The following is an 18,478-nucleotide window of genomic DNA, read 5'->3' as shown; positions in this document are numbered from 1 at the left end:
TAATCATCTTTCTTAATACCCCATCTCCCATCTTCTCTACTTGATTATGGTTTGGGAGTATCTATAGGGATAATTTAAAAAAAATTAATAAATATAAAAAATGGGTCTTATGTTTAGGACCAAACCAACTTAAGAATTGGGTCCTATATTAAGGACCGGAGGAGGAGTAGTAGTAAAATAATATATAATACTCTTCTGGCCGGTTCTTAATATAACACATAATTGACTAATTTGAGTATATTAGTAATATTAGTTAAATAGTTAAAATAATATGTTTATTGCTAAAATATTCCAAGCATCTTTTTTATATTTGATTATTATTTGAGAATATCAATACAATTAATTTTAAAAAATTAATAGCTCTTATATTTTGAGAGTATCTTATTATTTACTAACGACCAAACGTATATTCGGTTCTTAACATTTAATGCCGTTGACAATCGGTAGTGCTCGAAATCGATGTCTTCTTCATTGATTAAGAAGTAAAAGACAAAAGATGCAGTGGCTGTGTTTATTTACCGAGCATGTGCGGCCACCTTTTATGAAGAAACAGAAGCAACAAATAACGAGAGTTAATAAAAGTAGTAATATCATCTTATCAAAAACATAGGTGTTTACTGTTGAATCAGTACTTTTTAAGGTTTCAAATATATGAGTTAAATAATTAATTTATAAATATTTAAAAAATTAATTAAACTAATTATTTATGATAAATATGTGTAGATGTATTTAAAATACCTCATCTAATTCACATTAATAAAAATCTTTTTTAATATATGTAATTAATAAGAATAATATAAAAAATTATAAATTTAAGAAGTCAAATGAATTGAGATTTTACATTTAAAAATTAATTAATTTGAATATTTAAAATTAGAAATCAGTGAGAAAATTCTGAATGAGATTTAAAAAGGCATTTGTCATATGGGTTATTAATGGTCGGTACATAGTTAGAACAGCCAATAAACCTTGAAACGCACCCCAAAAGTCACAAAACGCCAATTGCTTCACAAGAGGCATTCCGTATTTGACTGTTCAACGTTAGAATGGGTCGGCGATGGAGAGCGTGTGGACACAACGCACCTCGCCTCACATCACATGCCCTTTCACACCGTTTCATGCCCTTTTAGTTCTTCCTAAGTCAAAGCTTTGGCACCACTCTCATTATTGACTAGTCTCCTCCCCGCAGTCCACTTTTAGCCTTAAAATCCAGGTTTTAATACAAGACTTTGTATATAGTTTTCTGATTCTAAATATAAGATTTATTTTATAATATAATTTATACTGTAAAATAAGTCTTATATTTAAGATCGGAAAAATATATTACAAACAAAATTTTATAATTACAGGAGGTTGTAAGAGTTAAGATAGGGCCAAAAAAATATAAGAGTTAAAATATTTATAACTAAATGTCTAAATGGAATGTTTATCTATAAGCTATGCGTAATTCAACAAATTACATAAATATTAAAATAGGAATATGAAAGATCCTTTTTTTTTCATTTTCTTTTAATCCAAAAAAAGTACGTTGTTTCAGACTGATTAGAGGGTGTTTCGGTATAAACAAAACCATAACTTTAAAAGTGCTTTTACGATATACGAAATAAATATATAGAGGAGTTTGTATCGATTTGTGAAAAAATGTTTCTGAAAAGTACTTTTGAGTTTACTCAAATACCCTTTAAAGTACAATCTCATTCACCTGTCCAAAATTTTTAATCTAACTAGTTGAGAGACTAATTTACCAATTTAACTATGCTTATTTGGATTTGCGATAGATGAGTGCTTATAAGCACTTTTATATAAATAAAGATAAAACTTTATCATATATTTATCTTATACTTCGTAAATCATAGTTGAAAAGTTACTCATAAATTATGATAAACAATCACTATGTGATTTGGATTGGATTTTAATACCTTGATTACTAGAAATGGGATTTGAAGTTTTAAATAAGGGTTAAGTATCTATTACTTTCTTTTGGACAAAAGATTAAGTTCTTGTTAATTGAACCAACCTTTTTAAAACATTTTAACAATTTTCAACTCTATGCCTTTTATGGGCATGGGCCATGTGCTTACTAATTAACCCACGCGTTCAATTCATTGAAATATTCAGGCAAAAAAACAGGGCATCATTCAAATATTAATTGAATTCACTGTACGATATGACAATGTGGTCACCGCGTGCCTCCCACCCACTTCCCTTTTATTTGTATATTCAAGCCTCCATTTCTGAATGTTCGTTTCCTTTTCCTTCTCATTCTTCTCCTTCCATTCCTCTCGCTTTGGGTTCCCGAGTCCTTCTCTCTCTGCCGTTTCTCCTCCGTCGTCCTCCGTCGATGGCGGCTGCGCTTGGTTCCGCTTCCTCTCTCCCTCGATCTCTCCGCACTGAGGCCTCTCCTGCCATCGTATCACGCCGTTCTCTCCGGCGTCGGCTAAGCTTTGTTCTAGATCGTTGCATTCCAAGGCTCTGGTTTCTGTGAGGCCTGCTTCGTTTAACCTTAGGTGCGAGGTTGTTTCCGAGAATTTTGTTCGGAAAAATGAGATTGATTCCATGCCTTCTGGCCCTTCTGCTCTCGAGTTGCTTAAGTCTTCCGCGGCTGACAGTGAGTCTTCTCTTACACCTCATGTTTTCATTGATTCTTTCTTTCTGCTTTATGTTGTTTCTCTGCTTGATTATCGGACTTGTTAAGTGTTTGAAAATATTTCTGTGAGTAATTGCAAAATGGTTAATGCTTTATGCTAAAAGCTCGGATGATGCACTGATCCATCAACATGGAAGCGCTTCAAATTACCGTGAAATTCTAATTTAGGAACTAATGTCGATCCGTGGTACGGCTCCCTTCTCATTGAAGACTGACTTAACTATCGTTAGTCTAAGAAGAATGGCGAATTCTGATTGGCGTATCCAACTTAATTGTCAAGTGTTCATATCATTATTTGCAAAACGGTTGTTAGGTATTTGGTTTGAGTCCGTGGTAAGGCGAGGGCTGTTACTTGGTTGAATTCTCGAAATTATATACAGCTCCTTGTGTTTATAATGTTTTTTCTGTTTATTTCAGATCTTGCGGAAATCTATCAGTGTTTCTATTTGAGGGGTTAACCTGTTTGCTTTCTTTCTCTTGTAGGGTATACAAAGGAAAGGAGCAGCATCATTGTCATAGGGCTTAACATTCACACTGCTCCGCTCCGTTGAGATCCGTGAGAAACTTGCAATACCTGAAGCACAGTGGCCTCAAGTCATCAGAGAACTCTGTGCTTTAAAACCATATAGAAGCTGCTGTTCTTAGCACATGTAACCGAATGGAGATTTATGTGGTAGCACTCTCTCAACACCGTGGTGTTAAAGAAGTGACTGAGTGGATGTCAAAGGTACTTACCTGCTTTATATAAAATGCTCTGTCTTGAAACGCTATACTTCTTAATTTTCAGTTTCAGTGACAATCATGTGCCATGACAGATAAATAGAACTTACTGTTATGTCATTCTTAATTGGCAGCAAAGTGGGGTTCCATTAGCGGAGCTTTGTGAGCACCGGTTTTTGCTATACAACAAGGATGCCACTCAACATCTGTTTGAAGTAGCGGCGGGGCTTGATTCTCTTGTGCTTGGGGAAGGTCAAATTCTTGCTCAGGTAAAACAAGTTGTAAAACTTGGGCAAGGAGTAGCTGGTTTTGATAGGAAAATCAGTGGGTTGTTCAAGCAGGCAATCTCTGTTGGAAAGCGAGTAAGAGCTGAGACAAACATTTCCTCGGGGTCAGTTTCTGTCAGCTCAGCTGCTGTGGAACTGGCTCTCATGAAGCTTCCAGAGTCTTCCTTTGCTAATTCCAGAGTAGTAGTTTTGGAGCAGGGAAGATGGGAAAACTTGTGATCAAACACTTGGTGGCAAAGGGTGCAAGCAAGAAATTGTTGTTAACAGAACTGAAGATAGAGTCAATGCCATTAGCCAAGAGCTGCAAGGTGTTGACATAATGTACAGACCTCTTTCAGAAACCCTTGCATGTGCTGCTGAAGGTGATGTGATATTCACATGCACTGCATCTGAATCCCCATTATTCTCAAAAGAGAATGTGCAAATGCTTCCTCCAGTTGACCAAGGCATGGGAAGAAGGCTTTTCGTTGACATATCTGTTCCTAGGAATGTGGAACCTGGTCAGGTCTGGATACTGCACAACTCTACAATGTGGATGACCTTCAGGAAGTAGTTGCAGCTAACAAGGAGGACAGGCTTCAGAAAGCCGCTGAAGCCCGTGAAATTATCTTAGAATTGAACAAGTTTGAAGCTTGGAAAGACTCACTTGAAACTGTTCCCACCATCAAGAAATTTAGAGCCTATGTTGAAAGGATCAGAGCCTCTGAGATGGAGAAATGCTTGTCCAAGATGGGGGGTGACATTTCAAAGAAGCAGAAAGAAGCCATTTATGACCTCAGTATGAGCATAGTGAAGAAGCTGCTTCACGGTCCTATGCAACACCTGAGGTGTGATGGAAATGATGATCGTTCACTGAGCGAAGTACTTGAAAATATGCGTGCTCTAAACAGAATGTTTGATCTTGAGACAGAAGTGTCCTTGTTGGAAGAGAAGATTAAAGTAAAGATGGAACGAACTAAGAAGTAGACGGATTTCTTCTTTTGCACACTTCCACACTTGATTCAAATTGGTCGGAACTTGGTGAGATACTGAGAGATTTGTTTTCTGGAGGCTTATTCTTTTAATTATGTGTTATACCATTCATTGAGGCTTACTGGATAAGCTTGTATAGTCAAAGGTATTGTCAGGCACTGGATAATTGGACTTGTGCCCATACTTTCGAGTTAATTTGGCATTGGAGAGTCATTCACGATTCATGATCCTCCAGGGGAACTAAATACTTTTCGAGTTAATTTGTACTAAAGATTACAGATCTTGTAATTAAAATAATTGATGATAATATTGTTATTGTGTATCTGGTTTTGGCGGTTTTTTTGTACTCCAGGCTTTTTTTTTTATATTTTTAAATAGTATTTCTTCGATTCTAAATATAACACCCATTTTCTAATGTAATTTACACTAAAATGGATCTTATATTTAAGACCGAAGAGTATTTCTTAAGAAATGAGAGTTCTTACTACTTATAATAAGCCAAATTACTAATAATTTTTATTGTTAATTGCAAAAGGGTAACATGTCATGACTATAAGGCATGGGCAAGACTTATATTTAAGTAATTGAATTTTAAAAATTGTTAAAAAGACATTCAAATTTTTTTTGCTAACACAGCTTTAAATATTTTAAATGGGTTATTAAGCTTATAAAATGTTGGGTAAACATACTAAATGGTCTGTTATATATCACCATAATATATAATTTAACATTTTTCACAAGTCTTGCTTTTAAAAATTAAGATTGGGAATAAAATTTAGAAAAAATATTTATCAAAACCAATATTTTTAAAAATCTCTCGTCCTTACAATTATAATAGTACAAAAAAGATATAAAGGGTAATGAAAGCCAAAAAAAAACTATAAAATTTGGGGAAATTGGTAAAAAAAAAAAAAGCACTACTGAAAATTTAATTGGTTAAAAGGATCTAAATTTGAGCAGTATAAGTATGATCCATGCGTACAACATATCTTCTACTGTGTGCAATATAGATATGTTACACTTACGGATCATACTTACATTCGCTCAAATTAAGGTCTTTTTAGCCAATTAAATTTTTAAATTTACTGATTTTTTACCAAATTTTCCTTAAAAAATTTCTTGATTTCATGGGAATAATTATCGATAAATACTGCAATTTTTTAAAAAAACATTTCATCTTTTCCAAGAAGGGATAACAAAATATTTATTATATTTAAACACCAGAAATTAAACAAATTAAATATTTATTTAAACCAACATTTTCTTCATTTTTTAATTTAATCCCTAGCTCTCAGAAAAAATTGGCTCCAATACCACTTACTCCTGATCTGATCTCTTAATCACTCCTGAAGATCAATTGCTTTAAACCATCTTTATTTTCAATGTCATGGCCTCCCAACATTATATTCCAAAACGGAAGAATTAATATAATCACTATGAAAAAAAGAGTTCGTTTAATCCTACAAAATGTTGCATTCTGATTTACTTACGAAATAGTGACGCGAAAGGAAATAACAGCAAAACCATGAACCTAATGGACCTATGTAGCCTTAAGAGCATAAAAACTCAAGACAAAGCAACCACCACCTTTTATAAATCAACTAACAACTACGGGACTTAAGTTGCTCAAATTTACCAGAGAAACCCCACAAATATCAAAGCATGGAGAGGCAGAAACAAAATCAACAAACACAGACACTAATCAAATATCAAAGCATTCCATATCTATACAGCCAATCTTTTTTTAAATAAAAAATAATACATCAATTATAGAACCCACAGCAAAGAGACCATTATCGGTAATTTAGTATTTTAGACACTGTATAAGGGTATTTTAGGAATTACACTGTGGAAATACAAGTGGGAAAAAAGCACTTTATTAAATGCAAGATTGGGGCCTAAATGCATGCCATAATAGTATGTGAGAGTTTGAGAACATGATTCAACCTTGTTCAAACCTAAATAAATGCTTAAAAAGATGATTTCATTAATTAGCGACAAAAAATTATTCCGTCTTTAATTTCTGGCAAATTATTGACGAAAATTTTGTCACTAAATTTAGCCACAGAGTTCTTCCATCACTAAATTTTAGCGACGCATGAAGGTGAGATGGTGACACATGACGACATAGGTGAGGTGACAGTGACGTGTAGAGGTGGCCTGTAATCATCACTGGTGATGAGGTGGTGGCTGGTAGAGGCACCACATGGCATTTTAATTTTGAGAAAAAAATTAGATTGGCCACAAAGTAGCAATGGAAACATTCTATTATTAATTCTGTCCCATCACTAATCATTGCTAAATAAAAACTTCCGTTGCTTATCACTTTTTTTTTTTAGTGTTTATGTTTATGAAAATGAATAGTAAAATGAACATCTATTTAGAAGGCTCATGAAGCAGTAAGAATGGCTTGTATGATATTAATTAGAATTAGATTTATTTTAGTTATTTTTCTCTTTTGTAGCTTCCTATTTTGTATTTGTTGTTTCTTAAAAGCAGGAACTTACTTATTTTGTCGAGGTATTGATGAAGAGATAATCAAATAAAATATGTTAAAGGGATTCTATCATCCCTGTCATCAATGATTAGATCCATTTGTATGTGTAATCTAAATTATTTTATCTTGATTATCAAGCTATTCTTAAAAGTCATTTGTTTTAAATTTCCTTTTCTGCTTAGGATTTAGTCATTAATTTAAGTAATTCTAGAGTTTTCTACCTCTGCTTATTTGTAAGCCTATTGTCATGTAATATTCATATTAGATATTTGGATGAATAATAATTAATTTGAGTTAATGAATTGCCCGAAAACAAAAAAAAAATTACTATAGACAATCTTTCCTTTAGAATTTTCATGATAAATAATAATGAATAATCAGATTTTAAAATTTTTCAAAAAAAAAATTCATCGTTTGCAAAAGAAAAAGGATAACAACATACTTAGTATTTGTTAGTTGTTACGCACCAATTAATAAAAATTTATAAACAACAAAAAAACAAATATATCACTTAGATTAACCGTTCTCTTGATTTTATCATGTTATCTTAAAACTAATAATCATATCTTTCTCTTCATAAACTTTATCTTAAAAAATCTTTTCAATATATATATATATATATATATATATATTAAACTTAGAGCCTATAATATATGTATAATATATAAACACACACACACAGCCACCCCATTGGCATTCTCTCAATCAACTCACAAATTCCCATTGTATCAATCATGTCCACCCTCACTGCAACGTGCTATTATCGTGTTTCTGATAAACCTTCTACTCCTGAAGCCTTCCAAAACATATCTGCTCAATACCACAAAGCTACAATGTTAAATTTTGAGATCAAGCTTTGTGTTCGGCTCATGCAACGTTGTTCTCATGGTGTTGGTCATATGATCAATATTCCATCATTGCCGCTTTCTTCCCATTACATCTCAATCAAAGAGTTTTTCCAGAACGGTTCGAGTTTTCTGCGAAGAAACCTCTCCCACAATCTCCTCGAACCTCGAGTGCTCGATCTGTTGATCCCTGAGATCATCGATCACGCTCGACGATGTCTCGAGAACGATGATAATCATCCTTACCCTTCTCGTTTTGAGGATTGTTTCATCGCGATTCCTCTTGCTGTTGATGTTGTTGTTGAATTGCATAGGAACATCAACCTCGTAGATGTTGTTATGAATGATTATGAGATAAGAATGATTCCGACGTGCGAAGAAGGCATTCAATCACTCAACAAAAGGAAGCTTGAAGGAGATAATGAGAATGATCCAAATGAGAAGATCATCAAGGAGTGTTGTATTTGTTGTGAAGAGTTCTGTGATGATGAAGATGTTTCTATGATGCCATGTCAGCATGTTTTTCATCATAATTGTATTGTTAAGTGGCTAAAAATTAGTCATCTATGTCCTTTATGTAGATATTCGATGCCTGTAGATAATCATTCTTAAAAATTGTATAAACAATTGTTGGAGATTTTTTTTTTTAAATTGTTTTTGAACATTTTCAGTTTATGAATTTCTTAGAGTACTCTTTATCATTTATTTGTCGCTACATCTACTTAATTAATTCCATCTTATCCATGTATTCACGTAGATATAATTTGAACATCATATTCTATTCAGGTATTTAAAAAGAAAAAAATAACAGTGAAAAAAAAGTATAATTTATACGTTAACTTGAGATGAAATGAGTTATTTGATATTTGAGGTTTATCTTATACTAGATCATTAATATAAGAGCTAAATAACTAATTTGTGACGACATTAAAAATATAAGTCAAATCATTTGTAAGAAATGTGTATTGATTTTTTTTTATAATGTTCTTTCTAGATTATGTACATCATTTATGCATTAATGGGAAATCCCTTATTATGCGCAATCAATAAGGCTATTTATAAATTTGAAAGTATTTAAGAGCAAAATAAACCCTCTGCGTAAATCTTATATTTAAACTTGAAGGTGGTAAAAGTGTCCGGGCTTTGATTCCTGAGCACAAAGAAAACTGAAGACCTAATACTCGTGTAGTCCAAGTGCCATGAAGAAATGCCTTCAAAAAGAAATCAACAGGCAGATATGGGATACTTTCCTAATTCCCAAGATAGATTAAGGTATTTGGATAGAAATCAAACCATAGTTTTAAACGTGCTTTTATAGTACAAAAAATAAATATGTAGAAGAACTTGTCTCGTTCTGCATCTCGAATTGAAATTTTCACATCAACAGAAATATAAAATGAGTCCTGCCATCAAGACAAAGCTACAAGCCTATTTTTCTGCCGGCAACAACTTTGTTAACATAATTATTGGATTATCTCTTAACATCATTTTTGGAACTTGGAGGAGCTTCAAACTACGATTGAAATCCTCTAGACTTCATATTTCATTGGAATTTGACGTTAAGTACACAAGTTGACTTGATACCGCTTTCATCTCCAAAACTTTAAACCATTAATTTAATAAATATTTATTATATATGTACAATTTTTTTCCAACCTAGCTCTAACCAACATGGGAATCCTTAATATGTTCAAATCTTGAGCTTAAGATTCATTTAAAGCTCGTTGAGTTCTAAAATGGAACAAAGCTAATACTTTACAATTAAATTGTGCATGAACTTGTAGCTACAAAGGAACAAAAGATGAAGGAATAGATTGCCTCTTGTTTGAAGGAGTGCTTAGGAGTTCCCTTTATTCTGAGATGATGTCTCCCCAATTTATCAGACGACAGCTAAAGAGCTTACCAAGCAAATTTGCTCACAAATCCAAATCCATGTATCTGTAAAATTTCGCACAAACCAGACTATAAGCATGAATGGCACAGTTTCTCTCTGTAATTTACTGTTAACAAATCACAAGACACCAAAACAATCCACTTTGCATTACGTTTTGCACCTCTATTCCATTATTATTATGTTCGAATTGGGATTTCGAAATTCTCATGCAAAATTTCATTCAAATCAAGGGGTTGTTGCTTCGCATATAGAGCTGGATGCCTTAAAAAAATCAACACCAGTATCATCAATTTAAGATCTTGAATTTACAACAAGTAGCACTATTTACAAACTGTGAACAGTTTTCTAAGACCGTGTAATGTACAGGGCTCCTCTAGTTTTCATCAATTTTGTTCCACATTCCACAAGACCAGTGGAGTGAACAACTGAAACAACTTGTTAATATCATGGTATTGTGTATCCCATTGTTTTCCCATTTGATTCATATGTTTCTTCAATATTTTTCAAAATCCTTGTCATTATATACAGTCTATAATCCTCATAGCTGGTTTTACTTATGCAGGAGGGTTTGATGATAAAAGTAATAGGTACCTTATGAACCAGGCACTTGCTCCATCAGGAATCATATACCAGGAATTTTTCAGGAGAGCTCTGAGTCTGCCAAAGCAGGTTATCAGTACAGTATGGTATAATACCGACTAAGTAAAGCAGAAAATTTAAATCCCACTTTAGAGTCATGCAAAACAGATCCTCTCCACTTTTTCCTCTCTCCCCTCACTATCCATATTATGCGTTTGATACTGTAAACAAGCGTTTAGTCAATTTATGCGCATCTCAACCAACTTACCTCCATCACGCTCAAAGGTAAGTTATTCACTTGCGTGCACCGAATTAAATACCCAAACTGTGCGAATATGCTAATCTCCGAGAGTTAAGAGAGACATTTTTATAATGTGGCCTTATCAAGAATGTCGTAGAAGGTGCCTGCTAAACTCTTGGCATGATAAAAACTGTCTTTGCATTTTGTCTATATTTAAGTATAAAAAACTTCAATATGTCTCTCTACTTAGTGCACCACAGAGTTCCCACTAGTTATTGGTAACAAATATCTAGATTCCTTATTCAGAATAGAGGTCATTGTTCTAGCTACTTAAATCAGAATAGAAGACAATACAGATAGAGTACTTTGACAGATAAGAGATGCTAGTTTTGCACGAAATGACCAATATCTTTGCTGTTTCACGAACTTGAAGAACAATGGGATTGCTACTGGAGACCAAGGCTTTCAGAATTTGTACCACTCCAATTAAGAGATAAGGTTTAAATCCATTTCGATTTTAGTATCCTAAACTTTTCAAGTTGGATGCTTCAGGAAAAAAAAAGGTTACTGTTAGCATCTTTTTTTTTAAAATGATATAAAATCAATGAATAGTAATACATGGGGAGAAACAATAGACGGCACAAAAAGATAAAACTGAATTTTTAATTTTTAAAGAGTCGCTATAAGAAATAGGAGACGGGATAACAATCCATAAAACTCAACTAAGGCGTGACACGTAGATTCTCTTTGTATTAAAGTTTCCTCTTTTAACCGGAAACTTCACATTAAAGTTAACCCATCAATTTATGCTCTTGGCAAGTTAGCAATCTAATTTATAAAAAATACGCCTTTCATTCTCATCTATCAAATTTTGATCAATAAACAACAAAAACACCGTGATTTTTCTTCACTTACTTGCTATTGAGAAAACCCCATCAACCTCTTCAATCCAGGAAACAAGAACGCAGAAGAATCAGAAGATGATTTCACAGACGAAGAATCGTTCTCTTCATGCAAATACTCCTCCATCATCTCCTTCGCAGACCTCGCAGATAAGGGGTGAAAATTCGAACCCCACTTTTCCAAAAACGCTTTGATCAAAGCCGATTTCTCTTCTCCGTCGATTTTCCTCCACTTGTGCTTCACCTCGTCTTCCTTCAAGCCAAGATACTCGCACAACTCTCCGAAGAGAATCTCTCGGCTCTTCTTCATGGCCTCCTCCGTCTTAAGCAAGTCGGAATTGATCTTGGCGACTTTGGCGGCGAGCTCCGATGCAAGCGACGCGTCGCTGAAGCCGCGGGTGCACCAGACTCGGGTGGTTCTGAGCTTGTGGTTGTGGATGAGGAGATTCGTTGAAGAGGAGTTAGAGAATTTGGGAGAGAAGAGTTGGACTGTGAGAATAGCCATTTGACGTTGATCGGAGAGAAACTACTGAGGAGATCGATCAAAAGATTCAAAACCCTTCGAAATCGAAAGGGGAAGATAAAGGAACAATGAGTAATCCAATTTGTGAATTTTTGTTTTTTGGCCAAAACAATTTGTGAATTGTTGCACAGGAGAAGAGGGGAAAAAATATGGTGTGGTGGGCCCACATTATGTTTTAGCCCTCCGCTGTTAAATATAAAAATTAATTAACTAATTTAAATAAATTAAAAATTAAAGTATTTTTTTAATTTTTTAATTTTTAAAAATAAATTTTTAGTCTTCTAATCCTAAAATTTTTAACAAAAACTTATGATAGTAAACTCTTGAATGCTAATAAAACATTACTAAATACTAACATATTAAGTTTAATATTCAAAACAACTCTAATTGTTATAAAAAAATGTCATTTAAGACTAACAATTTTTAGCTTAAAGAACTAAAAATATACTTTTTAAAGTTAAGGGACCAAACTAAAATTTTAAATTAAAAAAATAAATTAAGTTAATTATTTGTAATAAATAAGTATTATTTTTTTAAAATATCTTTGCTAATCAAGTTTATTGGTTAAACTATCATTATTAGATGGACTATCTTAAAAAATATATATATAAGAAACAAAGTAGATTAGAGCCTTATATTTAATATTAAAATAAAAGTCAAACAAAGTCTTATATTAATGATCGGAAGGAGTATATATTCATAACTAAAATCATTGTGATCTGTATTTTACAATGTCTTATTTTTTTAAGTTAGTATTTTAATTATCATATTAATTAAAGAATTGAGCCCGATGATTCCATTGTTGATTAGTAGAGATGAGAATACGGACTAGCCCTGCAGGACTAGTAGGTTTTAAAGAGGCCGACCCTACAGAGCCAAAATCTAAAAAAGTCATAATTTGCTAGGTCCGACCCTTAAGTTAACGAGTTCAGGATTGGCCTGCGGGTTTTTGACCTGTTTAAGAAAAACTTTTATTTTCATATTTCTCATTTGTTTATAAAAAATGAAATAAACCAATGAAATTATTAATAAAAGAATAAATATAAATAAAATTAAATCACAAATACAAAATATCATCATATATAAATATCCATCAACATCTAAGAACATCTAAAATATTCATTAACAAGATAGCAACATCCAAAAATTTCATCTATAGTGTAAATGTGCAAAAAACAATTACTCTTCTTTATAAGTATGCTTTTCTTTCGTAACAAAAATATCAAGTTTTTCTTTTTTATAGGAATTTCGCTTTTAAATTTTGCAGTCTAGTTATTATTTTACTTTAGTTTGAGAAACATTATTATTGAAATTTATAAATTTCTAATTCAAATTATAGAATAACAAGTTATATAAGTATAAAACTACTCTCTTATCAAATATATATAGTTTAAAAATATCAACACATATAATGTAAATCAAATCATTATTAAAATCTAAATTAACCATCGTTTAAAAATTTAATTGGATAAATTATTGTGTAAAACTAAATAAATCAAACCATTATATAAAATGATAATAATAACTAAATATTTGAAATACTATTAACAATATAAAAAAAATTAATAATATTGAAATTACACAAACAAATTTTAAAAAACCAAAAATTATAAAAGTGCATAAACAGGCCAACCTTTGACCCTGCAGGACTGGCCCATTTAAGCCCTCGGTCCTACAAGGCCAGTCCTGTAAGGCATGTTTTTCATTTGAGGGGAAAAATTTTCAAACCCAACTCTCTTAATTTTCGGGCCTAAACCAGCCTGCCAGACGAGCTCGGCCCGTCCTGGCTCTATTGATTAGATTCACTAGTAGCATGATTAATCATTGAAGGGTGTTCGGATAAAACCAAATTAAAATTTTAAAAATAATTTATTATATACAAAATAAATATATAAAAAGAATTTTATTTCAATATGCATAAAATACTTTACTGAACTAAAATGGGCTGAAATGTCATCGGGTGAAAGTATGAAATTAGATTAGGAATCAAAATGATCTTTAAAAATGCATACCAACAAAATGATCTTTAAAAAACATTGATGGTTTTTGGATTTGACAGAAAAATGCTAAAAAAATAAAATCAATATTTTTAGATTATTTATAGTCATATGATTTTGTTTGATTAAAATCTTTATGTATTGGTTTAAATAGCAAGCGGTCTCATCTTATAAAGATGATAACACAAGTTTGAATCTCAAGAAATGTACTTATTGAGAAGACTTTAATCTTAATGCTCTGATTCGACAAATATTAGTTTTGATTCCAAAATGAGTTAGAGATATATGCTTTGGGATACTCTAAGTTTATAGCCCACCAAAAAAAAATCTTCATGTATTATGATGACATTAGGTTGGCAATTTTAAATTGAAAAAAAAAATTGTGAGAAAGACCTAAATCAAAACATACTCCATGTCTACAAAATTTATAAAATACTGATATTTTCTATATAAATTTTTTTTTAAATTCTTCTCACCAATAAAATTTTCATCGAGGACTTTCCCCCATTTTTTTCTAAATTTATTTATATTTCATGATTAAATCACTGATTGGCTAACTACTTGCCTCACAAGCACAGACCACAAAACAGATGGTGTTGAGCTCCCAAGGTAGCTTAATTGAATTCGTGATGTTATTAGGATCCGATCTTCGCTTCAAAAGTTGCTCATTAAATTATTCTCTAGTGATACGGACATCCACTAACACTAAACTTTAAATAATAATAAGCATATTAAAATCCTTACAGCCGCTATGTGTTTTAGATACAAGTATCTTAAAGTACTAGGGATAAACAAAAAATAATTTATTTAATTTATCACATGAAATTTATTTTATCATATTTTAGTCATTTGATCAAATTTTAATAATTTCTCCAATGGGTAGTGACAGCTCCAAAGATGAACATTTGGATGTGAAATTATCATTACTGAGTATTAAAATAATTTATCTGACCTGGTCACACTACAGTGCGCAATTATTGTTGGGCCCATTTCCGGAGGAGGAGAAAGCCCAGTCTAACATTATTTTGATTGGATTCACATTATCACAAAATAAAAAAGAATCTATATACATACTATGAAAATTATTTTAACTTTTAATTTAGTTTTAAATATAAGATTTTAATTTACTTTATTTTTTTATTTTTTTCAAAATAACCTTTATAATAATTGCATATGTTAAAGGTTTTATCAAATGGTAATCCTGACTAATACACTTGATTAGTAAAGATATTTTAGAAAAGAAAATACATTTATCACAAATAACTAACTTAAATATTTTTTTAATCTAATCCAATTAGTAAACTAGTTTTTATGTTAAAAACCAGATGTAATATTAATCAATAAATTGCATTTCCATTTTTTATTTCTAATATCAAATGTCTGTATGTGTTAACAAATATTGGTTTCATTTGCAAATTAGCCAGTTATTTCTTACAAAATGAAGTTAGTTAAAGTGAAAAATTATTATGCTCTTAAATGAAAAGAAAATAAGTACAGACTTTTTAAATATTTATAAGATAAATATGTGATCAAATTTGAAATCATAGAATTATTATTTAGAAATTTAAAGACACGGATAAAATTTTTTTAAAAAAAAGTGGGTATAAGTTTTTCTTTAATTATTGGGGTGGGAATCAGTGAATGGAATATATCCATGTTCTTGCTTAAAGCTCCTAATACAAACATGCTAATATAGGTTCCATTGCAACAGGAAATAGATTCTCTTCATCCTCCATACTAAAATTGTATAGTCTAAATTTAGTTTCACTTTGGTTAAAAAGATAATTTCACTTTCATGTTGTATATTTTAAATTTTATTTTAAGAAGTGCACATCATGACCTCATAAAACAAATTTATCAAAAAGTTTCTAATTAAACTATAATAAAAAAATTACTAATTAAAAAACTTTAAATTTAGATAATAGAAAATACATTTAACCAATTCGAATCTCATCTCTAATATCGTGACTCGTGAGTACGTAATGCTCATCATAATGATAAGTACCAAATTCTAATTACATTTCAACCATTTATTCTTTTAGTTGTGTTGAGTATAAATTTTATTCAGATTAATCAAATCTAATGTAATGTGAAATTTTGAATTACAAAACTGATAAGTTCTCAACTATATGAACTAAGGTAGTAAAAATTAAAATGATTACTGAATCCAGACAATTGATCAAAAATTAACTATTCAATTATGATTAAAATATATAAAAAATTCATATAGGATAAATTTTACATAAAAAAATGTATTAATCCATGAGTAAATAGCATATTCAAGTAAAACACACATAATTTAATAAAGCAATAAAGTCATTCCATACTCAATAAAAGAGGAAAAAAATATAAAATTTAACCAAATCAATTAAAAGGGGAGGGATTTTAATATCATGACACGTGGATGCTAAATCCAACCCAAATATATATGTAAATATGTATATGTAAATCACTAAATCATGAAGTGGCACATGTGAATGCTTTTTGGAGGGAAGCTTTTGGTGTTGGCTCACATGGGGGAGCCACCTTTCTATCTACCGGGGGAAGAAGCTTCCAAAGACATCAGATTTTGCTTTCTCTCAAATCCAGCCACGCGTCTAATCCAATAATTCTTCAGGCATTTTTCACTATAAATAATTATTACCATTACTTATAAATCAAACAACCTCTGATTGCATCTTTTTTTATTATTATTATTGTTTTGTTCAAAATATGTAAGGTACTAAGATCGACAAAATTGACTATAAATATCATATATATATATATATATATGCATGTATATAAAATGAATTTGCAAAATTCATGATGATATATTATTATGATTATTATTTTTCAATTTTACATCAACTAATATTATTTTTAAATAGTATATTTTATTTTATTTTATTTTAAGATTAATATCATTATTGGTTCTTACGGTTTCACTTAATTTTTGTTTGATTCATGTAGTTTTAAATCGTTGGTTTTGGTTTCTATAATTTTATAAAGACTTATACTAAGTCTAACAATGATATTAATCATTTGTTTTATTATGTCTTTAGATTATGTTTAGAAAATTCACATACTATAAAATTTAATGAAATATTTACGAATAATTTTTATTATTCATTTAGTAACTATTTTAATTTGATTAAGGTTACTTTTGGAATTTACAAGGATTTTTGGAACTTAAAATAGAATTTTTATAGCATCAAAGTTATAGTGATTGTCAGGTTTCAGATATTCCTTTATGCTTCGCTTCTTGCACTTAACATTGTTCATTGAATATAATCATATTCTATTTTTCTTGGATATTCCTGGTAAATTCTCTCCACTATTTGCAGTATCTTTTGTATGCTAAGGAAAAGGAAAATTTTTTTAGTACAAAAATATGAAATATCTATAATATGGTTTCCTTTTGTATTACTACAAAATAAAAATAAAAAGGGCTAAAATGAAAAAATTGTGACTTTGTAGATGACAATGGTCTCTTTTTCCCATTATAAACAAAAGGATATTATGATTAATTAAAGATGGGAAAAGTATAATAAAAATATATATCTTAATCTATTTATGGAAGGCAAAAGAATTTGTTTTTAAATATTTTATCGGATTTTTACAATTGATTAAACGCATCAACAATCATATTCGGTGCACCGCGAGTGAGAGCCCCCCCGGGGGGAGGCTCAAATTTGTGTCAAAGGTTTTCTAAAGTTTTTTTTTTAATTAAAAGTTGCCTTATGGCTTATAAGTATTAAAATAGAGCAATATTTCCTCTTATTCTTAAAAATATTAACTATGAATATTAATATTTTAATAGTCAGCGTTAGTATCTTAATTGGATGAGGCAATTTTGCTACGTTTTGAAACTTATGGGAGAACATTAAATCTTAAAAAAATATTTTAACAATCATATTTTTTTTACTGTTTTTATTATAATTTTAAATTGTTTGTAATTTAGTCTTTATACTTTGATTCATTGCAACTCAATTCTTATAATTTTGATTTGTTTATAGCTTAATCTCTGAATTTTGCCTTGCTACAACCCGATCTTTATAATTTTAACTATTTTATAATTTACTTCTCTGGCCCTATTTTTTAACATATTTCACACATACTAAGAAAAACCTTAAATTTTATTAACTCTTATTTAAAGTTCAACAACTTTTTAACTTTATTTCTATTTAATATATATTATACTTGTGTAAATAAAGTCAACATAATAATAAACAAAAGGTAAAATTATATATCCATACAAAAACTTTCTCTTAGTGCTGTATAAATAGGATCAGAAAATATCTTATCTTTCTACTCTATAAATAGGACTAGAGAAGTAGTCTTTATGTTTTAAAAAAAATAAAGTTATTTAGTTATATATCTAACAAAAACAACTTG

The 18,478-nt window shown here is 30.7% G+C and overlaps 2 protein-coding genes across 4 annotated transcripts; one reads left to right on the top strand and one right to left on the bottom strand.

Moving 5' to 3' along the window:
* Window positions 1-2,442: 2,442 nt before the first annotated feature.
* Window positions 2,443-4,733, top strand: LOC114741070 (glutamyl-tRNA reductase 2, chloroplastic-like). Its single transcript, XM_028929333.1, is given in 8 exon segments — window positions 2,443-2,608; window positions 3,131-3,192; window positions 3,194-3,265; window positions 3,267-3,374; window positions 3,502-3,841; window positions 3,844-3,903; window positions 3,906-4,151; window positions 4,154-4,733. Coding segments are annotated over 8 exon segments (1,407 nt in total). The 5' UTR covers window positions 2,443-2,556; the 3' UTR covers window positions 4,621-4,733.
* A 4,816-nt stretch (window positions 4,734-9,549) lies between these two features.
* On the bottom strand, window positions 9,550-12,201 carry LOC114741069 (uncharacterized). 3 transcript variants are annotated; one of them, XR_003739747.1, is made up of 3 exons: window positions 11,598-12,201; window positions 10,454-10,519; window positions 9,550-9,906 (listed from the first exon to the last, which is right to left on the bottom strand). XR_003739747.1 is itself a non-coding variant. In XM_028929331.1 (2 exons), exon 1 carries the CDS (start codon window positions 12,087-12,089, stop codon window positions 11,601-11,603), a length of 489 nt encoding a protein of 162 aa, XP_028785164.1. In that variant the 5' UTR covers window positions 12,090-12,201; the 3' UTR covers window positions 9,550-9,906; window positions 11,598-11,600. The 3 variants fall into 3 exon arrangements, 2 of the variants coding, with proteins under 2 accessions (XP_028785164.1, XP_028785163.1); XM_028929331.1 differs by lacking the exon at window positions 10,454-10,519; XM_028929330.1 differs by lacking the exon at window positions 9,550-9,906 and having other exon boundaries at window positions 10,146-10,519.
* Between the last annotated feature and the right edge of the window lie 6,277 nt (window positions 12,202-18,478).

Source organism: Neltuma alba, unplaced genomic scaffold (genome assembly GCF_004799145.2).
Source record: "Neltuma alba isolate B1F8T4 unplaced genomic scaffold, ASM479914v2 tig00003253_pilon, whole genome shotgun sequence".
Taxonomy (NCBI): domain Eukaryota; kingdom Viridiplantae; phylum Streptophyta; class Magnoliopsida; order Fabales; family Fabaceae; genus Neltuma; species Neltuma alba.
This window is presented reverse-complemented; position numbering and strand designations above follow the sequence as displayed.

Coding starts and splice junctions, on each gene's coding strand:
- LOC114741069 (XM_028929331.1), bottom strand. CDS start 12,089: ATGGCTATTCTCACAGTCCAACTCTTCTCTCCCAAATTCTCTAACTCC.